This window comes from Oncorhynchus clarkii, chromosome 8 (genome assembly GCF_045791955.1).
Source record: "Oncorhynchus clarkii lewisi isolate Uvic-CL-2024 chromosome 8, UVic_Ocla_1.0, whole genome shotgun sequence".
Taxonomy (NCBI): Eukaryota; Metazoa; Chordata; class Actinopteri; order Salmoniformes; family Salmonidae; genus Oncorhynchus; species Oncorhynchus clarkii.
The window spans coordinates 22,100,784-22,125,208 of NC_092154.1; the positions used below are offsets into that span (position 1 = coordinate 22,100,784).

At 43.7% G+C, this 24,425-nt stretch overlaps 1 protein-coding gene across 1 annotated transcript in view; it reads left to right on the plus strand.

Annotated features, from left to right (window-relative positions):
* Positions 1–24,425, plus strand: part of LOC139415103 (mannosyl-oligosaccharide 1,2-alpha-mannosidase IA-like) — a 175,099-nt gene that overhangs the window by 141,356 nt on the left and 9,318 nt on the right. The window contains exons 6-10 of the mRNA XM_071162916.1: positions 5,211–5,334; positions 5,651–5,744; positions 16,584–16,699; positions 18,501–18,720; positions 21,858–22,030. Coding sequence (XP_071019017.1) covers positions 5,211–5,334; positions 5,651–5,744; positions 16,584–16,699; positions 18,501–18,720; positions 21,858–22,030 — 727 coding nt within the window. The remainder of the gene's footprint in view (positions 1–5,210; positions 5,335–5,650; positions 5,745–16,583; positions 16,700–18,500; positions 18,721–21,857; positions 22,031–24,425) is intronic.

Genomic DNA, 24,425 nt, shown 5'->3' on the forward strand with positions numbered 1-24,425 from the left:
ACTGATAATCTCCCTTGATCTGGGGCTCCACGCAAGATCTCACCCCGTGGGGTCAAAATGATCACAAGAACGGTGAGCAAAAATCCCAGAACCACACGGGGGGACCTAGTGAATGACCTGCAGAGAGCTGGGACCAAAGTAACAAAGCCTACCATCAGTAACACACTACGCCGCCAGGGACTCAAATCCTGCAGTGACAGACGTGTCCCCCTGCTTAAGCCAGTACATGTCCAGGCCCGTCTGAAGTTTGCTAGAGAGCATTTGGATGATCCAGAAGAAGATTGGGGCGGCAGGGTAGCCTAGTGGTTAGAGCATTGGACTTGTAACCGAAAGGTTGCAAGTTCAAATCCCAGAGCTGACAAGGTACAAAATCTGTCGTTCTGCCCCTGAACAGGCAGTTAACCCACTGTTCCTAGGCCGTCATTGAAAATAAGAATTTGTTCTTAACTGACTTGCCTAGTAAAATAAAGGTAAAATAAAATAAAATTGGGAGAATGTTATATGGTCAGATGAAACCAAAATAGAACCTTTTGGTAAAAACTAAACTCGTCGTGTTTGGAGGACAAAGAATGCTGAGTTGCATCCAAAGAACACCATACCTACTGTGAAGCATGGGGGTGGAAACATCATGCTTTGGGGCTATTTTTCTGCAAAGGGACCAGGACGACTGATCCGTGTAAAGGAAAGAATGAATGGAGCCATGTATCGTGAGATTTTGAGTGAAAACCACCTTCCATCAGCAAGGGCATTGAAGATGAAACGTGGTTGAGTCTTTCAGCATGACAATGATCCCAAATACACCGCCCGGGCAACGAAGGAGTGGCTTCGTAAGAAGCATTTCAAGGTCCTGGAGTGGCCTAGCCAGTCTCCAGATCTCAACCCCATAGAAAATCTTTGGAGGGAGTTGTAAGTCTGTGTTGCCCAGCAACAGACCCAAAACATCCCTGCTCTAGAGGAGATCTGCATGGAGGAATGGGCCAAAATACCAGCAACAGTGTGTGAAAACCTTGTGAAGACTTATAGAAAACATTTGACCTCTGTCATTGCCAACAAAGGGTATATATCAAAGTATTGAGAAACTTTTGTTATTGACCAAATACTTATTTTCCACCATAATTGGCAAATAAATTCATTAAAAATCCTACAATGTGATTTTCTGGATTTTTTTTCCCATTTTCTCTGTCACAGTTGAAGTGTACCTATGATGAAAATTACAGGCCTCTCATCTTTTTAAGTGGGAGAACTTGCACAATTGGTGGCTGACTAAATACTTTTTTGCCCCACTGTATGTATGTGTATGTGTATATATATATATATATATATATATATATATATATATATATATATATATATATATACACATATATAGATCATATTTTTATTTATTTACATTTTTCATATGTAACACAATAGCCTATGAAACAGAATACATATGTGTTAGAACATGGTAACAGATTGTACACAGCCTAAACACCATTAGAAGCGCCAAGTGGCCTTATGCGTTATGGAGTAAACAGCTGTGCAGGTGCGTTATTTTGTGCAGAGTGAGGGAGCTCCCGTCTCACTTTGTTCATGGTGCCGGCCAGACTTGTTTTCTTTGCAAACAACTTGACAGTGAAGTGAAGAAATTGTCTTTGGTTCCACAATCATCACCACATTCACTCACCTGCTGCCCGATGTGGATATTTTTTTTTACTGAAAGTTGTTCAGCATACATTTTGTACTGGTCCTCTGTGGGAATCAAACCTACAACCCTGGCGTTGCAAGCACCATGCTGTACCAGCTGAGCTACACGGGACTCATACAGTTACGCACGCGCTCACTGTGTAGACTACTCCAAGTAGGTCAGAGTGGACTGAAGACTGCTTTGATTCAGTGGACTGATATAGGGTACATACCATTTTAAGATTATAATTAGAATGGATCAATACAATAGAATGGCCTGCCCTGTTCTTTATTCACAATTGGTGATGACATAATTCTGCATTGTTTGCTTCTCCTCGCTCATCAACTCACCCATTCTCCCCCTTTCTCCCCATCATACTTTACTTAATTTTTCTAAATCTGTTTTATGTGTGAAATTAGTTTCGGTATATGTTCGGTGTCGAGACAGTTACAAGATAGGGCACTGCACTTTCAACTGTTGGAAGAAGGAGCGAGCAGGCCGTCCTGTCGGGAGGAGGAGGGGCAATGGGGGAAACTCAATTTCTGTTTGTGATATTAAGATTCTAATACCAGTGTGTTTATATATATATATATATACAGTGCCTTGCGAAAGTATTCGGCCCCCTTGAACTTTGCGACCTTTTGCCACATTTCAGGCTTCAAACATAAAGATATAAAACTGTATTTTTTTGTGAAGAATCAACAACAAGTGGGACACAATCATGAAGTGGAACGACATTTATTGGATATTTCAAACTTTTTTAACAAATCAAAAACTGAAAAATTGGGCGTGCAAAATTATTCGGCCCCCTTAAGTTAATACTTTGTAGCGCCACCTTTTGCTGCGATTACAGCTGTAAGTCGCTTGGGGTATGTCTCTATCAGTTTTGCACATCGAGAGACTGAAATTTTTTCCCATTCCTCCTTGCAAAACAGCTCGAGCTCAGTGAGGTTGGATGGAGAGCATTTGTGAACAGCAGTTTTCAGTTCTTTCCACAGATTCTCGATTGGATTCAGGTCTGGACTTTGACTTGGCCATTCTAACACCTGGATATGTTTATTTTTGAACCATTCCATTGTAGATTTTGCTTTATGTTTTGGATCATTGTCTTGTTGGAAGACAAATCTCGGTCCCAGTCTCAGGTCTTTTGCAGACTCCATCAGGTTTTCTTCCAGAATGGTCCTGTATTTGGCTCCATCCATCTTCCCATCAGTTTTAACCATCTTCCCTGTCCCTGCTGAAGAAAATCAGGCCCAAACCATGATGCTGCCACCACCATGTTTGACAGTGGGGATGGTGTGTTCAGCTGTGTTGCTTTTACGCCAAACATAACGTTTTGCATTGTTGCCAGAAAGTTCAATTTTGGTTTCATCTGACCAGAGCACCTTCTTCCACATGTTTGGTGTGTCTCCCAGGTGGCTTGTGGCAAACTTTAAACAACACTTTTTATGGATATCTTTAAGAAATGGCTTTCTCCTTGCCACTCTTCCATAAAGGCCAGATTTGTGCAATATACGACTGATTGTTGTCCTATGGACAGAGTCTCCCACCTCAGCTGTAGATCTCTGCAGTTCATCCAGAGTGATCATGGGCCTCTTGGCTGCATCTCTGATCAGTCTTCTCCTTGTATGAGCTGAAAGTTTAGAGGGACGGCCAGGTCTTGGTAGATTTGCAGTGGTCTGATACTCCTTCCATTTCAATATTATCGCTTGCACAGTGCTCCTTGGGATGTTTAAAGCTTGGGAAATCTTTTTGTATCCAAATCCGGCTTTAAACTTCTTCACAACAGTATCTCGGACCTGCCTGGTGTGTTCCTTGTTCTTCATGATGCTCTCTGCGCTTTTAACGGACCTCTGAGACTATCACAGTGCAGGTGCATTTATACGGAGACTTGATTACACACAGGTGGATTGTATTTATCATCATTAGTCATTTAGGTCAACATTGGATCATTCAGAGATCCTCACTGAACTTCTGGAGAGAGTTTGCTGCACTGAAAGTAAAGGGGCTGAATAATTTTGCACGCCCAATTTTTCAGTTTTTGATTTGTTAAAAAAGTTTGAAATATCCAATAAATGTCGTTCCACTTCATGATTGTGTCCCACTTGTTGTTGATTCTTCACAAAAAAATGCAGTTTTATATCTTTATGTTTGAAGCCTGAAATGTGGCAAAAGGTCGCAAAGTTCAAGGGGGCCGAATACTTTCGCAAGGCACTGTATGTATGTATGTATGTATATAGTTATATATATATATATAGTATATATATATATATATATATATATATATATATATATATATATATATATATATATATATATATATATATATATATATATATAGTTATTTAGGAAAAGTCAAGGACAGAGGGGGATGACAAAAAAAATGTCAGAGTACATAAAAAAATAAAAATAAACATCAGCAGTCTAAATTACTGCTTTAAGGGTTGTAGTGTTAGAGGCTGAGCAGCATGCTCCTGGCTGCTTCTACTCACTGACCATACTAAAACAAAGAATAAAATAACAGAACTATGGTCAGAATGTGACAGCCTGTATGTTTCTTGAAATAATTCAGAGCTGTAGGCTGTTGGGATTTATCAGGCCTTTTCTAAAATACAGAAAACAGCTTCAGCTCAATTCTTGGCACGGAGGAAGGTCAAATTAGTTATACTAATGTTTACAAACAAGTTTTATTTCGTAATGAAGTCATTGGGATGCCAGTTCAATTTCGGTGTCTGAGTAAAGTACACTTTCCGCAACACACACACAGGGGATGTGTTTTTGGCTCTTACCCTCTGATCCCTCCAGCCCCCTGTAATAGCCAGCCTGACTAATGTGGTGTTAATGACAGAAATCTGCCTGTGCTCTAATAACAATAGTGACACTAGCCATTATTTGTGGAGTCAATGATTATGCACCATTAGCAAGCTGACACGTAGCTATTAGTCCTGTTAGTGGGCACTGACACGCGGGTCCGATCAGGGTGACTCAGGAGAGATATAGAAAGAAGTCAGGGCAGCTCTGACCAGGGCCTGCTGTTTAGAAAGTCATCAGACACCTACAGACACACACTGTGGACAGATAGTACAGGACGTTGTAAAGACACACACACACACACTGTCAATTTGGTATGATGTTAAACAGATGTATTGTATGTGACATTCATAAGAGGAGAGGAAGGTTTGATCCCATGAATCAGTGGTTGACTTGTGGAGGAGGGAGCTCTCTAGGGAATGTTTGTGTGTGGGGGGGGGGGGTTCCTCTGCAGTGATGTTCGGAGTACCTGAGATTTCGTAGAGCTCTGTTTCGTGTTCTATATTTTACATTTAAGTAATTTATCAGATGCTCTTATCCAGAGCGGCTTACAGAAGAAATTAGAGTTAAGTGCCTTGCTCAAGGGCACATCATTTTTCACCTGTCGATGTCGGCTCTGGGATTCGACCCAGCAACCTTTTTGCTCTAAACTGCTAGGCTACCTGCCTCCCCTATGCTGCAACGGGGTTGTTTGGAGTACCTGAGTTAACTGTGTTGTCTTCTGTGTCTACAGTGGCATCGGGAGGAACTGGCCTTGGGCGTCTGGAGGCAGCAGCATCCTGGCGGAGTACGGCACCCTGCACCTGGAGTTCATGCACCTCTCCAAGCTGTCAGGGAACCCAGCCTTCGCAGAGAAGGTGAGAGCTAGGGAGCCACAGCACCGTCGTTTCCATTCCAGTGCATTAACACCAGTCTAAACTGAGCACTCAGCCAGCCTAACAATGTTATTCATAGCCGCAACCTTCATTACTATTCTTGTTAACGCCTGTTCTGCAGATAAATGCCTTCTTTCCGCTATGATTCAGAGGCGTCTCTCTCTTATACCTCCCTTAACTGCCGTCCCTGCAGCAAGGCCATTTAAAGTGCATTACTGTGCCGTGCTGCTGGAAGATGAGGAGGCAATGAGGTTGCAGGAAGAAAGTAGAAACTCATTTCTCTGGTTCCGCCTCCTAGGTCATGAACATCCGGAAGGTTCTGAATCGCCTTGATAAGCCCCAGGGACTGTACCCCAACTACCTGAACCCTAACAGCGGACAGTGGGGACAACGTAAGTCCCCTATCTCTCATCTGACCCTTCTCTCTCTCATCTCACCCCTCTCCTGTCTCATTCCTATCTCCCTCTCACCATTTCTCACCCTTCTCCTGTCTCATTCCTATCTCCCCCTCACCATCTCTCACCCCTCTCCTGTCTCATTCCCATCTCCCTCTCACCATCTCTCACCCCTCTCCTGTCTCATTCCTATCTCCCTCTCACCATCTCTCACCCTTCTCCTGTCTCATTCCTATCTCCCTCTCACCATCTCTCACCCCTCTCCTGTCTCATTCCTATCTCCCTCTCACCATCTCTCACCCCTCTCCTGCCTCATTCCTTTCTCCCTCTCTCCTCCCTCTACATCACTCATTAACCGTCTCACCTCTATCTTCCATATGGCCCGTTCTTCTCTCTTTTCACCACTATCATCCCTCTCTCCCATCTCACCTCATTCCATTTCCATTAGTGGTACACCAGTGGCTGTCAACTGCGGTTCCGCAGCCTGTAATTATCAAGCCATTTACAGCCAGGAAAGCCACGTCAGTCCAGTGGTACACATGACCTCTGGTGGCATGGGCTGTGCATTAGAATATTATGTAACTTAATGCCACACAGTGACATCAGGGAGAAAGAAGTGCCTGTGGCTAATGACAGTGCTTAAAAATGACTGTGGCGTTCAGGTGTCTGAATGCTGCCAGTAAAGTAGTTAGTCCTCCAAAGCTGCAGTTAATTCCTGATACCTCCACACAATACTACACTCTCACTCAAACTCAAACACCTGCTCCTTTGACTTGGTAAATGAGTGTCATGCCACTCAGGCACCACAACAGTTCAGTACCCCTATCCCTGACTTGTATGGAGCCACTGCCACTGTGGTATTACCCAGCTCCAGCCAGGCCAACTCTTGACAAAACAAGCTTCAGCCCCAAGGATTGCCTGATCTATGCTAAAGTGAGGTGGCTAGGGAGAGGCGGAGGTGGTGGTGGGGATGACAATGGAGGAACCCTGAAGTGTGTCCATGCTCAGACAGCCCTGTGCCCAGCAGTTGCCATGGATCCCCTTATTAATGAGTGTGTTTGTCTCTGAGCCCCTCAAAAGGTCAATGAGATGCATAGTACAGATCAGACCTGACCAGTCGCTAACTCAGACATACACTTCTGGCTGTAGCATAATGATGGACCCACTGCACCTCTCTCTCACACACACACCACACACACTCATTTGAATGCATATCTTAGCCTTGTTGTTTGTTTTGCTATTCTATGTGGTACTACCTCCCCTCCCCAGCCCCGTAGACAGATAGACACACACATACTCTCACACAGTCATTGGTCCTTCCCCCGATCAGTTTGGCCAGTCTCTCCCCAGTCCCCATGAACCAGCAGTCTAAACCGCAGTCTATCTTTGTGTGTCTAATAACTCTGTCATGCTAATGATCTATGATCATCCCAGTGTGAGGTCTGTGTGTGTGTGTGACTCCTATGATTGAATGCCCCCTCTACGCCCTTGCTGAAATGTCACGTCTGATGAATACGCGTACTAACCGTCTTTGTGTTTGTCTCTGCTGTCGTCCCGGGGGGGCAGGCACAGAGGGGCCGTGTTCACCCCTAATGACTGACTGCTGTGTGTCCAACCTATCTCCTGCCACTGGGTGGATCTGTAGAAGGGGAGGAAAAGGAGGGCAACCGTCCTGCTTGTCTCTCATTCTCTCTGACATCTTGATTCATCCCATCTACTGCACTGCTCCCAGAGGGATTTTCTTTATTTATATATTTTTCTCCCCATTTTCGTGGCATCCAATTGGTAGTCAGTCTTGTTCCATCGCAGCAACTCCCGTATTGGACTCGGGAGAGGCGTAGGTTGAGAGCCGTGCATCCTCTGAAACACAACCGAGCCAAGACACGCTGCTTCTTGACACAATGCCCGCTTAACCCGGGAGCCAGCCGCACAAATGTGTTGGAGGAAACATCATATACCTGGCAATCGTGTCAGCGTGCATTGCGTCCAACCCGCCACAGGAATCGCTAGTGTGCGATGGGACAAGAACATCCCTGCCGGCCAAACTCTCCCCTAACCTGGACAACGTTGGGCCAATTGTGCGCTGCCCCATGGGTCTCTCGGTCGTGGCCGGCTGCGACCGAGCCTGGACTTGAACCAGGATCTCTAGTGGCACAGCTAGCACTGTGATGCAGTGTCTTAACACTGTACAACTCGAGAGGCACTCGGAGGGATTTTCTGCATGGATTAATCTGGGTGTTGTTTGCAACTCCGTAATATAGTGGACAACGGAGTCTCTCTGGATGACTCTACATATTTGGGTCTTTGAAATGTAGTATTATTATTGTAATTACATGTAGCTATTCTGATGGGAGCCAGCCAGGCTAGGAGGAAAGTGGTTCTGTGATTTGCTGACTGCCTAGGGGAAGGTAGATGTACCACGCCAGTAATGCGGCAGGTAGCCTAGTGGTTAGAGTGTTGGACTAGTAACCGAAAGGTTGCAAGATCAAATACCCGAGCTGACAAGGTAAAAATCTGTCGTTCTGCCCTTGAACAAGGCATTTAACTTACTTTTCCTAGGCGGTCATTGAAAATAAGAATTTGTTCTGAACTGGTTTGCCGAGTTAAATAAAGGTCAAATAAAAAACAATAATGCCAAACCAAGCTTTTCTCAAACATAGAGAAAGTTCCAAGACAAACATTGCATAAAGCACCTCTAAAAGTTTGTATTTTTCAATGTATTAATGTGGTCTATATGGTCAGTGTTAGCTGGAAGAAGAATTTCCATGTAAAGAAAAACAACTCAAGTGACAAATATCTAGAGGGTATAGGGATGGTAATGTTGGATGTGATTTCCAAAAATAGAAAGGTTCACAGCAGGTCACTTGTGATCGGTGTTTACTTGTACATTAGACAGGAACCACCTGAGGGTGATCTCATAGAAATGGTCTTGCCGTTCTCAGTGTCTCTGTACAGTATAGACAGCCTATCAAAGCTCTGGTGTTGCTGTTGTTGTTATTGATGGGATGTTTGAATTTAGTCAGTGCAGTACAGTTTCCCTCTGAGCCAAGTAGCTGCTTGACTTTCATATCTTCCTATGTGGAGCTGCCAATAACATGGCCCACAGTCATGACGGGACATTCTATCACACCAATTACATGGCCCACAGACACAATGGACATCCTATCACACCAATAACATGGCCCACAGTCATGACGGGACATTCTATCACACCAATGACATGGCCCACAGACACAATGGACATCCTATCACACCAATGACATGGCCCACAGTCATGATGGGACATTCTATCACACCAATGACATGGCCCACAGACACAATGGACATCCTATCACACCAATGACATGGCCCACAGTCATGATGGGACATTCTATCACACCAATGACATGGCCCACAGACACAATGGACATCCTATCACACCAATGACATGGCCCACAGTCATGATGGGACATTCTATCACACCAATGACATGGCCCACAGACACAATGGACATCCTATCACACCAATGACATGGCCCACAGTCATGATGGACAATCTAATCACACCAATAACATGGCCCACAGTCATGACGGACATCCTATCACACCAATGACATGGCCCACAGTCATAATGGAGACAGTACAGGTGCATCAAAGACTAGGAGACAAAAAAAATAGTTTATATTACCAGGCCATCAGACTGTTGAACAACTTCATTACCATCGGACTGTTGAACAGGTTCTATTACCATCAGACTGTTGAACAGCTTCTATTACCAGAACATCAGACTGTTGAACAGCTTCTATTACCATCAGACTGTTGAACAGCTTCTATTACCATTAGACTGTTGAACAGCTTCTATTACCATCAGACTGTTGAACAGCTTCTATTACCATCAGACTGTTGAACAGCTTCTATTACCATCAGACTGTTGAACAGCTTCTATTACCATCAAACTGTTGAACAGCTTCTATTACCATCAGACTGTTGAACAGCTTCTATTACCATCAGACTGTTGAACAGCTTCTATTACCATCAGACTGTTGAACAACTTCATTACCATCGGACTGTTGAACAGCTTCTGTTACCAGAACATCAGACTGTTGAACAGCTTCTATTACCATCGGACTGTTGAACAGCTTCTATTACCATCAGACTGTTGAACAGCTTCTATTACCATCAGACTGTTGAACAGCTTCTATTACCATCAGACTGTTGAACAGCTTCTATTACCAGAACATCAGACTGTTGAACAGCTTCTATTACCATCGGACTGTTGAACAGCTTCTATTACCATCAGACTGTTGAACAGCTTCTATTACCATCAGACTGTTGAACAGCTTCTATTACCAGAACATCAGACTGCTGAACAGCTTCTATTACCATCAGACTGTTGAACAGCTTCTATTACCATCAGACTGTTGAACAGCTTCTATTACCATCAGACTGTTGAACAGCTTCTATTACCATCAGACTGTTGTACAGCTTCTATTACCATCAGACTGTTGAACAGCTTCTATTACCTGACCATCAGGCTGTTGAACAGCTTCTATCACCAGACCATCAGACTGTTGAACAGCTTCTATTGCCATCAGACTGTTGAACAGCTTCTATTACCATCAGACTGTTGAACAGCTTCTATTACCAGCCCATCAACATGTTGAAAATAGATTCTATTGCCATCAGAATGTTGAATAGCTTATATTACCAGACCATCAGCATGTTGAATAGCTTATATTACCATCAGACTGTTGAACAGCTTCTATTACCATCAGACTGTTGAACAGCTTCTATTACCATCAGACTGTTGAACAGCTTCTATTACCATTGGACTGTTGAACAGCTTATATTACCATCAGACTGTTGAACAGCTTCTATCACCAGACCATCAGACTGTTGGACAGCTTCTATTACCAGACCATCAGACTGTTGGACAGCTTCTATTACCATCCGACTGTTGAACAGCTTCTATTACCATCCGACTGTTGAACAGCTTCTATTACCAGACCATCAGACTGTTGAACAGCTTATATTACCAGAACATCAGACTGCTGAACAGCTTCTATTACCATCAGACTGTTGAACAGCTTCTATCACCAAACCATCAGAATCTTGGACAGCTTCTATTACCATCAGACTGTTGAACAGCTTCTATTACCATCCGACTGTTGAACAGCTTCTATTACCAGAACATCAGACTGCTGAACAGCTTCTATTACCATCAGACTGTTGAACAGCTTCTATCACCAAACCATCAGAATCTTGGACAGCTTCTATTACCATCAGACTGTTGAACAGCTTCTATTACCGTCAGACTGTTGAACAGCTTCTATTACCGTCAGACTGTTGAACAGCTTCTATTACCATCAGACTGTTGAACAGCTTCTATTACCTGACCATCAGGCTGTTGAACAGCTTCTATCACCAGACCATCAGACTGTTGAACAGCTTCTATTGCCATCAGAATGTTGAATAGCTTCTATTACCAGCCCATCAACATGTTGAATAGATTATATTGCCATCAGAATGTTGAATAGCTTATATTACCAGACCATCAGCATGTTGAATAGCTTCTATTACCATCAGACTGTTGAACAGCTTCTATTACCATCAGACTATTGAACAGCTTCTATTACCATCAGACTGTTGAACAGCTTCTATTACCATCAGACTGTTGAACAGCTTCTATTACCATCATACTGTTGAACAGCTTCTATCACCATCAGACTGTTGAACAGCTTCATTACCATTGGACTGTTGAACAGCTTATATTACCATCAGACTGTTGAACAGCTTCTATTACCTGACCATCAGCATGTTGAATAGGTTCTCTTACCATCAGACTGTTGATCAGGTTCTATTACCATCAGACTGTTGAACAGCTTCTATCACCAGACCATCAGACTGTTGGACAGCTTCTATTACCATCCGACTGTTGAACAGCTTCTATTACCATCCGACTGTTGAACAGCTTCTATTACCAGACCATCAGACTGTTGAACAGCTTATATTACCAGAACATCAGACTGCTGAACAGCTTCTATTACCATCAGACTGTTGAACAGCTTCTATCACCAAACCATCAGACTCTTGGACAGCTTCTATTACCATCAGACTGTTGAACAGCTTCTATTACCTGACCATCAGGCTGTTGAACAGCTTCTATCACCAGACCATCAGACTGTTGAACAGCTTCTATTACCAGCCCATCAACATGTTGAATTGATTCTATTACCATCAGCATGTTGAATAGCTTATATTACCATCAGACTGTTGAACAGCTTCTATTACCATCAGACTGTTGAACAGCTTCTATTACCTGACCATCAGGCTGTTGAACAGCTTCTATTACCATCAGAGTGTTGAACAGCTTCTATCACCATCAGACTGTTGAACAGCTTCTATTACCAGACCATCAGACTGTTGAACAGCTTCTATTGCCATCAGAATGTTGAATAGCTTCTATTACCATCAGACTGTTGAACAGCTTCTATTACCATCAGACTGTTGAACAACTTCATTACCATCGGACTGTTGAACAGCTTCTGTTACCAGAACATCAGACTGTTGAACAGCTTCTATTACCATCAGACTGTTGAACAGCTTCTATTACCAGACCATCAGACTGTTGAACAGCTTCTATTGCCATCAGACTGTTGAACAGCTTCTATTACCAGACCATCAGACTGTTGAACAGCTTCTATTACCATCAGACTGTTGAACAGCTTCTATTACCAGACCATCAGACTGTTGAACAGCTTCTATTACCAGACCATCAGACTGTTGAACAGCTTCTATCACCAGACCATCAGACTGTTGAACAGCTTCTATTGCCATCAGAATGTTGAATAGCTTCTATTACCAGACCATCAACATATTGAATAGATTCTATTGCCATCAGAATGTTGAATAGCTTATATTACCAGACCATCAACATGTTGAATAGATTCTATTGCCATCAGAATGTTGAATAGCTTATATTACCATCAGACTGTTGAACAGCTTCTATTACCAGACCATCAGACTGTTGAACAGCTTCTATTACCATCAGAATGTTGAATAGCTTCTATTACCAGCCCATCAACATGTTGAATAGATTCTATTGCCATCAGAATGTTGAATAGCTTATATTACCATCAGACTGTTGAACAGCTTCTATTACCATCAGACTGTTGAACAGCTTATATTACCATCAGCATGTTGAATAGCTTCTATTACCATCAGACTGTTGAACAGCTTCTATTACCTGACCATCAGGCTGTTGAACAGCTTCTATTACCATCAGACTGTTGAACAGCTTCTATTACCATCAGACTGTTGAACAGCTTCTATCACCATCAGACTGTTGAACAGCTTCTATTACCAGACCATCAGACTGTTGAACAGCTTCTATTGCCATCAGAATGTTGAATAGCTTCTATTACCAGACCATCAACATGTTGAATAGATTCTATTGCCATCAGAATGTTGAATAGCTTATATTACCAGACCATCAACATGTTGAATAGATTCTATTGCCATCAGAATGTTGAATAGCTTATATTACCATCAGACTGTTGAACAGCTTCTATTACCATCAGAATGTTGAATAGCTTCTATTACCAGCCCATCAGACTGTTGAACAGCTTCTATTACCAGCCCATCAGACTGTTGAACAGCTTCTATTACCAGACCATCAGACTGTTGAACAGCTTCTATTACCATCAGAATGTTGAATAGCTTCTATTACCAGCCCATCAACATGTTGAATAGATTCTATTGCCATCAGAATGTTGAATAGCTTATATTACCATCAGACTGTTGAACAGCTTCTATTACCATCAGACTGTTGAACAGCTTCTATTACCATCAGCATGTTGAATAGCTTCTATTACCATCAGACTGTTGAACAGCTTCTATTACCATCAGACTGTTGAACAGCTTCTATTACCATCAGACTGTTGAACAGCTTCTATTACCAGAACATCAGACTGCTGAACAGCTTCTATCACCAGACCATCAGACTGTTGGACAACTTCTATCACCAGACCATCAGACTGTTGAACAGCTTCTATCACCATCAGACTGTTGAACAGCTTCTATTACCACCAGACTGTTGTACAGCTTCTATTACCATCAGACTGTTGAACAGCTTCTATTACCAGACCATCAGACTGCTGAACAGCTTCTATTACCATCAGACTGTTGAACAGCTTCTATTACCATCAGACTGTTGTACAGCTTCTATTACCATCAGACTGTTGTACAGCTTCTATTACCATCAGACTGTTGTACAGCTTCTATTACCATCAGACTGTTGTACAGCTTCTATTACCATCAGACTGTTGAACAGCTTCTATTACCATCAGACTGTTGAACAGCTTCTATCACCATCAGACTGTTGAACAGCTTCTATTACCATCAGACTGTTGAACAGCTTCTATTACCACCAGACTGTTGTACAGCTTCTATTACCATCAGACTGTTGAACAGCTTCTATTACCAGACCATCAGACTGCTGAACAGCTTCTATTACCATCAGACTGTTGAACAGCTTCTATTACCATCAGACTGTTGTACAGCTTCTATTACCATCAGACTGTTGTTAGCTTCTATTACCATCAGACTGTTGAACAGCTTCTATTACCATCAGACTGTTGTACAGCTTCTATTACCATCAGACTGTTGAACAGCTTCTATTACCATCAGACTGTTGAACAGCTTCTATTACCATCAGACTGTTGAACAGCTTCTATTACCCTCAGACTGGTAGACAGCTTCTATCACCATCAGACTGTTGAACAGCTTCTATCACCATCAGACTGTTGAACAGCTTCTATTACCATCAGACTGTTGTACAGCTTCTATTACCATCAGACTGTTGTACAGCTTCTATTACCATCAGACTGTTGTACAGCTTCTATTACCATCAGACTGTTGAACAGCTTCTATTACCATCAGACTGTTGAACAGCTTCTATTACCATCAGACTGTTGAACAGCTTCTATTACCATCAGACTGTTGAACAGCTTCTATTACCATCAGACTGTTGAACAGCTTCTATTACCATCAGACTGTTGAACAGCTTCTATTACCAGAACATCAGACTGCTGAACAGCTTCTATCACCAGACCATCAGACTGTTGGACAACTTCTATCACCAGACCATCAGACTGTTGAACAACTTCTAACACCAGACCATCAGACTGTTGAACAGCTTCTATTACCATCAGACTGTTGAACAGCTTCTATTACCATCAGACTGTTGAACAGCTTCTATTACCATCAGACTGTTGAACAGCTTCTATTACCATCAGACTGTTGAACAGCTTCTATTACCATCAGACTGTTGAACAGCTTCTATTACCAGACCATCAGACTGTTGAACAGCTTCTATTACCATCAGACTGTTGAACAGCTTCTATTACCATCAGACTGTTGAACAGCTTCTATTACCATCAGACTGTTGAACAGCTTCTATTACCATCAGACTGTTGAACAGCTTCTATTACCATCAGACTGTTGAGCAGCTTCTATTACCATCAGACTGTTGAACAGCTTCTATTACCATCAAACTGTTGAACAGCTTCTATTACCAGGTGTTTGGACTATTATACAGATTTTATTACCAGACCATCAGACTGTTGAACAGCCATCACTAGCCATCTACCAGGTGATGCACACTTACTCACATCACACACACACCCACAAGCTATCACACACACCTCATACTCATGATGTGATAACGTCCCCAAGTCACCTACACAAAGGTGTCAGTCTGCAGCCTGGAGAGGACCTGCCACCGCCATGTCTCTCAGATGTCATCAGATAGGGCCATGATCAGATCCTTGACCTTGTGTTCCCTCTCTGACCTGTTTACCCTTATGGCATGGAGTCAGACAGGCCCAAAACGACCCCAGTCAGCCAGAAAGTACAGCCCCTTTAAGGCCTACGGCAACATTCTAAACCCCTACCTCTGGTGCTCTGTCCTGTCGCCTTTATTCCTGCTGGAGTCGAATCTCCATCTCCCAAACAACTCTGTGGCTGTTAATGACATATACATATGTATGAGGGGCATGACAATCAATATGACAAACAGAGTGGCTTGGCTGGGGCTCTCTCCCAGACCCAGGAGACTCATTCCTCAGATAGTGAAGTGGTGAAGTGGACAGGAGAGTACAACCCCATCACCGGGCACAGCACAAAGCACAGCCCCTCAACGCACTGAATGTCTCTGTGTGCACAGACCCTCGGTCTTTTTATCACGTTGTGGTATTGCTCGATACACACACACACACACACACACACACACACACACACACATTATCTGTCATATAAATGCACAGACTACATTAGTCACAGACAGATGTGCACACATTCACGTTCTCCCTCTTTTACACACGCTCACAGGTGTACACAAACACAAACACACACACATACACACAGTGACAGGGACATGCCTGGGGGAGCTGATAAACTCATCAGAAGGACAATCTCTCCTCTGCATACATCTTCAATACATAAGCCATCAAAGGAGTCTAATCACATTACTGTTGTAGCTTTGTTGGGTTTGGTCCCCATTCCCGTCCCTGTCCCCTCGACCTGGCCTATGCCAGACACGTCCCTCTATCGTTGAGGCTGAGCAGGCATTTAGGGGTCACCTTCTGTGGGGTCACCACCTGTGTAATCAGCCTCGAGGGTGGTGAGATTATGGCCAGCATCATTGGGCCATACATCATCCTGAGGTGAAGCAGGCCACGGGAGGAGGAGGGAGGGAAGGGAAGGAAGGAGGTGGGGGGGTGCTAACGGGATGAGAGTAGGTCTATTAGCCAGACCCCAGCGTGATCCTCTACTCTTTTGTTTTGGGTCTGTCCTGTAGATCATGTGTCAGTGGGCGGCCTGGGAGACAGCTTCTATGAGTACCTCCTCAAGGCCTGGCTGATGTCGGACAAGACGGACGAGGAGGGCAAGAAGCTCTACTACGAAGCTCTGCAGGTAAACCCCTCCAGAAACCTAGCCTACACTCTTTTTTTCTCTCCTCTCCCCCCTCCTTTCTACTCCCCCTCCGCTCCTCTCCTCTTGTCTTCTCTACTCAACTTTTCTCCTGTCTTACTGAGATTAATGGCTACAGTACCAGCACTATCTGAAGCACTGACTATACCTTGTCAAGAGGCTCTTTCGACCTCGATTGAAAGTGCTTGTCTGTGTGTCAACAACAGTTACATTTCTTCCATTACTGTGAACAGTCAGAGTCAGAAATCAATAAAAGTATGGGTTGGAGTCTGAATTTGAAGCATGCTACGCCAGGTAGGAGTTGTCTATTTCTGAGTGTGGAGTACAAACTGCACTCCACAGGAGATAGTTCAAGTAGGGTTGAAGGCTGTCAGTGGATGGGGGGCAGCCAGGCTCAGAGCTCTGTCTGGTGAGATGGGCTCTGACTGCTGCTAGCCCAATTCTCTGTTTCATTAGAGCCAAGCAGCCTGTCCTGTGGGAGATAAAGATGTTTCTCTCTGTGCAGAGGTCCACAAGGACCCGGACTGCTCCAGGATATTACCCTCCCTCCTCAAGTCCCCTCCCAGACAGCCTCGTTTCCCCACCACACCTGCGTATCTACCCGCCCGTCCGCCCGCTCGTCCGCCTGCCTGCCATCACCACAAGCAGGTCACCCACAGCGAGAGGGTCCCCATGGCCACGCCATGCCATCCTCTATTTGGGTCAGGCAGACTGTGAGGCATGTTGAGAGGCAGGCGGTTAGGACAGACTCTGTTCTCTTATTAATGGCTCCTTGGCATCCTCGCCTCAGTGCCGGCCTGGCCTACATTCTCTCTCTCTCTCTGTCTCTTTGTCTCTCTGTCGCTTTGTCCCCCCCAATGAGAAGAGAAGCTGAACAAGATGCGCTGCTGTCTGCCTCTGTCTATCTGCTCCTGTTCTGGCCCAGCCCAGGTCTATTTGTCTGTCAGGCTTGCTGTTGCTAAACAGAATATAGGCTGCCTTTAAAGAGACCAAAGGAAATAAAATAGCCAGTTTAGGGGAATATTAATCAGCTGGTTTTCTGAGGCGGATCGTGGCGTATAAAGCCCAGCCGCCTATACACGGCCCATTTGATTGATGTGTCACTGCAAAAGCACAGATCTGAATCATCTTTTGAAAATGTCATTACTTTCAGGAGAGTTGCCATATTTCTTTTTCTTAGGTCTTCCCCCAGCAGAAGAAAAGCAAACCCAATGAATATGAAAAAAATATGCCAAATGACGTGATGATCAATTAGGCGTATCAGAGAATGCACCTGTAATAGTGTAGCGTTTCAGCATGCCCTCGACTCGTCTTAGCTGCGGTTATTTATTCCCTATGTTAAAAGGTAGGTTTATATCTCTTTCTACATCAATAATGGCCCATTATTTCTGTAATAACTATGTTTTGTCTGTCAGTCATGGGATGGTACCGTATTGGACACCTGCTGTGTGGCTAGTGGGGGAGAGGGGCCACCCTTTGTTCTGAACACGCCCGCCATTTGAGAATATATCTGGGTAAAGTGGCCCTTGTGTGTATGTGTAAATGTCAGGGACAAATAGGAACTTTGAGTCCACGCCACCCCAGAAAATAGATAACAGTGGCTGGTGACCACGACCCCTAGTTTTCCTGCAAAAGCAGCTTCATCAAGCTTAACGATGCTATTTGGGCAGTAGTTATTCATGTTCCGGAAGGTTCTACTCCATTTGCAGGGGAATGGCTCTTGTCTGGGACTGGGAGTGGATAGAGTGCTCATCTGTCTTCCGTTCTTGTCATTGTCCTCCAGGCCATTGAGACCAGTTTGATAAGAAAGTCCAGCGGGGGACTGACGTACATCGCTGAGTGGAAGGGTGGCCTGCTGGAGCACAAGATGGGTCACCTGACGTGCTTCGCCGGGGGCATGATCGCCCTGGGGGCAGACGGAGCGCCCGAGGACAAGACGGGTCACCAGATGGAGCAGGCCTCAGAGATTGCCCGCACCTGCCACGAGTCCTACGCCCGCACCAGTGAGTCTGACTGACTGACCCCGTCGTCTGGGGAACATCAGTCTCCGTGTGTCCCTCTACACAGCAGTGGTAGGCAACGGGGGCCAAGTGTGTACAGGCTTTTGTTTGTATTCTGCTTGAACACACCTGATTCAACTAGTCCAGCTAATCTTCAGATTAGGCTGTGATTAGTTGAATCAGGTGAGTTAATGCTGGGCTGGAACAAAATCCTGTACACACTGCAGCCCTTCAGAACCAGAGTTGCATACCCCTTCTCTGTAAAGTGTCTCTCTATTTCATATACAGTGCCTTGCGAAAGTATTCGGCCCCCTTGAACTTTGCGACCTTTTGCCACATTTCAGGCTTCAAACATAAAGATATAAAACTGTATTTTTTTGTGAAGAATCAACAACAAGTGGGACACAATCATGAAGTGGAACGACATTTATTGGATATTTCAAACTTTTTTAACAAATCAAAAACTGAAAAATTGGGCGTGCAAAATTATTCAGCCCCTTTACTTTCAGCAAACTCTCTCCAGAAGTTCAGTGAGGATCTCTGAATGATCCAATGTTGACCTAAATGACTAATGATGATAAATACAATCCACCTGTGTGTAATCAAGTCTCCGTATAAATGCACCTGCACTGTGATAGTCTCAGAGGTCCGTTAAAAGCGCAGAGAGCATCATGAAGAACAAGGAACACACCAGGCAGGTCCGAGATACTGTTGTGAAGAAGTTTAAAGCCGGATTTGGATACAAAAAGATTTCCCAAGCTTTAAACATCCCAAGGAGCACTGTGCAAGCGATAATATTGAAATGGAAGGAGTATCAGACCACTGCAAATCTACCAAGACCTGGCCGTCCCTCTAAACTTTCAGCTCATACAAGGAGAAGACTGATCAGAGATGCAGCCAAGAGGCCCATGAACACTCTGGATGAACTGCAGAGATCTACAGCTGAGGTGGGAGACTCTGTCCATAGGACAACAATCAGTCGTATATTGCACAAATCTGGCCTTTATGGAAGAGTGGCAAGAAGAAAGCCATTTCTTAAAGATATCCATAAAAAGTGTCGTTTAAAGTTTGCCACAAGCCACCTGGGAGACACACCAAACATGTGGAAGAAGGTGCTCTGGTCAGATGAAACCAAAATTGAACTTTTTGGCAACAATGCAAAACGTTATGTTTGGCGTAAAAGCAACACAGCATCCCCACTGTCAAACATGGTGGTGGCAGCATCATGGTTTGGGCCTGCTTTTCTTCAGCAGGGACAGGGAAGATGGTTAAAATTGATGGGAAGATGGATGGAGCCAAATACAGGACCATTCTGGAAGAAAACCTGATGGAGTCTGCAAAAGACCTGAGACTGGGACGGAGATTTGTCTTCCAACAAGACAATGATCCAAAACATAAAGCAAAATCTACAATGGAATGGTTAAAAAATAAACATATCCAGGTGAGAATGGCCAAGTCAAAGTCCAGACCTGAATCCAATCGAGAATCTGTGGAAAGAACTGAAAACTGCTGTTCACAAATGCTCTCCATCCAACCTCACTGAGCTCGAGCTGTTTTGCAAGGAGGAATGGGAAAAAATGTCAGTCTCTCGATGTGCAAAACTGATAGACATACCCCAAGTGACTTACAGCTGTAATCGCAGCAAAAGGTGGCGCTACAAAGTATTAACTTAAGGGGGCTGAATAATTTTGCACGCCCAATTTTTCAGTTTTTGATTTGTTAAAAAAGTTTGAAATATCCAATAAATGTCGTTCCACTTCATGATTGTGTCCCACTTGTTGTTGATTCTTCACAAAAAAATACAGTTTTATATCTTTATGTTTGAAGCCTGAAATATGGCAAAAGGTCGCAAAGTTCAAGGGGGCCGAATACTTTCGCAAGGCACTGTACCTCCTTTAGATATTGTTTCAATCATAGAAACCTAATACTGTAGCTCTGCTCTGCAAGATCATAGTACCTGGCATTACTCTCTGAAGGCCTTACCTTTTTTAGTCTAAAACTCTCTCCCTCCCAGGTGAGACCATATTAGTTCTGAATCCTAGACAAAAGGAGGTGTGGGTGTCAACAACAGCACACTCACTGTCTCTCACTCACTCTCTCTCTCTCACTCTCTCACACTCTCTCTCTCACTCACTCACTCACTCCTCTTCAGGAGCTGTTGAGCCTGGTTTCTCTCTGAGGCCAGAAGGGCTGCTGGGTAGACAGAGCATAGTGCCAGCCAGGTTAGTCTGAGTCAGAGGGTCTCTCCTCTCTCACTTCCTCTGGTCCGGATTGACCATCAGGAAATCTATTAGGGCTGGGAATTGCCAGGGACCTCACAATACAATAATATCACAATACTTACGTACCGATACTATATGTATTGTGATTTGATGTTCCAAACATATTGCTCACCATGTGTTTGGTGCAGAAGGACAAGAGAGCTATGAGAAAGTGAATTTTGATCAGTCATAAATTTAAGTTCTGAAAATGAATTGGCTCCTTATTTCAAAACAAGATGGAGAACAAGCTATGAAGGGAAAATACTGGGGGTTTTGGTGCAGGTACAGCAAACTAGTGCAAAAATAATATTGCAATATTGTCAAAACGATACGCTATATCGTAAAAGATTATATGCCGATATGCAACTATCAATTTTTTTCCTCCATCACTACAAACTATCTATCCTTCTAACTATCTATATATTTACTATCAACAGAACTGGTTGAGGACATCACTAGATTAGATTAAAATATGGTTCTATGAAGCAGTGTAATCCCCTGGCCCTGCCTAACTCCACAGCACCCCTGTGCCCCCATTCAACCTCCAACCCACCTCCATCCTCTCCCCCTACCCCCGCTGAGTCACTGCCTGCTGTGTGCATAGGTGCTAGTTCTCATCAAACAGGGATTACAGGAAATAACAATATTGCTAAACCCTTAATTCACACAAAATCACGTGACAAACTCCCTTTACCTTTTGAACTTTGCTTTACTCATAATCTGGTCTCTTGTCTGTGAAATGTCGTCATGGGTTCATGCTCCATCCAGGAACTGAAGTTGAGTTTTTTTGGTTGTCTTGACATTCTGTGTCCTTTACTTTCCCCTAGAGCTTGGTTTTTTGTTGACATGTTGTCTTCTTCCTTTGTTCCCATGTCATAGCCCTGAAGCTGGGCCCAGAGGCGTTCAGGTTTGACGGAGGCGTGGAGGCCATCGCCACGCGACAGAACGAGAAGTACTTCATCCTGAGGCCAGAGGTCATAGAGACCTACATGTACATGTGGAGGTTCACCCACGACCCTAAGTACAGGGAGTGGGGCTGGGAGGCCGTGCAGGTGAGAAATACAGTAGGGTTGGGCAGTATCCCGATTTTCATATCGTCATACCGTCCTTCTCTCACCCCGGGACTTACTGTATTATCGACTTAGTACACAAGTGGTCGCCAAAAAAAGCAACCAAAAAAAAGCCCATTGGCCGTCTATTACCAAAATGCTAACAAAATTAGCACAGGTAATAGTGAATTTGCATAGCGGCTTCTAGCTAAATATGCAAACAAAAATAAACGAATTGCAAAGATAGTCCATCCAGATCATAAAGTTATACACTACCGTTTAAAAGTTTGGGGTCACTTAGAAATGTCCTTGTTTTTGAAAGAAAATCACTTTTTTTTTGTCCATTAAAATAACATCAAATTGATCAGAAACACAGTGTAGACATTGTTAATGTTGTAAATGACTAATGTAGCTGGAAACGGCAGCTTTTTTTATGGAATATCGACATAGGCGTACAGAGTCCCATTATCAGCAACCGTCACTCCTGTGTTCCAGTGGCACGTTGTGTTAGCTAATCCAAGTTTATCATTTTAAAAGTCTAATTGATAATTAGAAAACTCTTTTGCAATTAGGTTAGCACAGCTGAAAGCTTTTGTTCTGATTAAAGAAGCAATAAAACTGTCCTTCTTTAGACTAGTTGAGTGTCTGGAGCATCAGCATTTGTGGGTTTGATTACGGGCTCAAAATGTCCAGAAACAAAGGACTTTCTTCTGAAACTCGTCAGTCTATTCTTGATCTGAGAAATGAAGGAAATGAAGGCCATAAGAGAAATTGCCAAGAAACTGAAAATCTCGTACAACGCTGTGTACTACTCCCTTCACAGAGCAGCTCAAACTGGCTCTAACCAGAACAGAAAGAGGAGTGGGAGGCCCCGGTGCACAACTGAGCAAGAGGACAAGTACTTTAGAGTGTCTAGTTTGAGAAGCAGATGCCTCACAAGTCCTCAACTGGCAGCTTCATTAAATAGTACCCGCAAAGGGCCTCCCGGGTGGCGCAGTGGTCTAGGGCAGGTTAGGGAGGGTTTGGCCGGTAGGGATATCCTTGTCTCATCGCACACTAGCGACTCCTGTGGCGGGCCGGGCGCAGTGCGCGCTAACCAGGTTGCCAGGTGCACAGTGTTTCCTCAGACACATTGGTGCGGCTAGCTTCCGGGTTGGATGCGCGCTGTGTTAAGAAGCAGTGCGGCTTGGTTGGGTTGTGTTTCGGAGGACACTTGGCTTTCGACCTTCGTCTCTCCCGAGCCCGTACAGGAGTTGTAGCAATGAGACAAGATAGTAACTACTAACAATTGGATACCACGAAATTGGGGAGAAAAGGGGGTAAAAAAAAGAATTGTACCCGCAAAACACCAGTCTCCACGTCAACAGTGAAGAGGCGACTCCGGGATGCTGACCTTCAAAGACAGACTGGCCAATAAAAAGAGAAATTTAAGATGGGCAAAAGAACAGTGGAACTCATCCAAAAGGCTTTGACTTCTCAAACACGTCAGAAAGCTGAGACGATATGACGCCCCATCATCTTATTAATTGAGGCACTTACTTAGATGCCAAGTTAAACTAGGCTTTGTGTTAACACACAATTCTGCGTTTTTCACTCAGGAAAAAATAAATAAAACGTATATAAGAAATATCTTGCTGCGTTTTGTAAACGCATCTAAAAGGCTTCTCATTGTAATTTCTGCTCGGTTTCAGACTCATTTGTGCTTCAGTTGCACTTCTGAACTCGGATGAGAATTCACTAAGGGGCATTTTATCAGCAGACAGCGCTCCCACTGATGTGGAGCTTCTTTTCTCCAGTACTTTTCTCAGTGTAGCCAGCCTATTTTTCTTTGTTAAAATGCCAGATTAACTTAAGCAAAACATTAGGAAATGTAGCTGGCTACATTCTTTCTGTGATAGGCCTGAACAGTTGAAATATGATGCCCACGCATTGTTTTTTCTAAAATGACCTTGCTTTTTCATTGTAAGCTTATCTTCTTGTGTGGCTTCTCGCCAAATAGTGTTGCACTTCTATTGTCATCTGATGAAAATGAAGTTATTTTATATTGAATGTGTTGCTCTAATGTAATTCCTGTGTCGGAAAACTATAGTTGCACGTCCTTGATCACTCTATTGAAGCAAAAAAACACTGTTTAATTTAAAACAATGCACAGCTGGACTCACCTGCTCCCGCTTTCTCCTGTTGTGCTGTTTACAAACAAACACGTGACTGACTCGACGGTGTTGGTGAACAAAGTAATAACGCGATCTGCTTTATCTCCTAACGCATTGCACGAGTTGACTGCATTTATTTCAAAAGTATTGAAAATTACCTGGTATTTAAAAAATCATGCCATGGCTATTTACAAATACCCCGATATACGGTATACCACCCAAGCCTAAACTACAGTACCCATCAT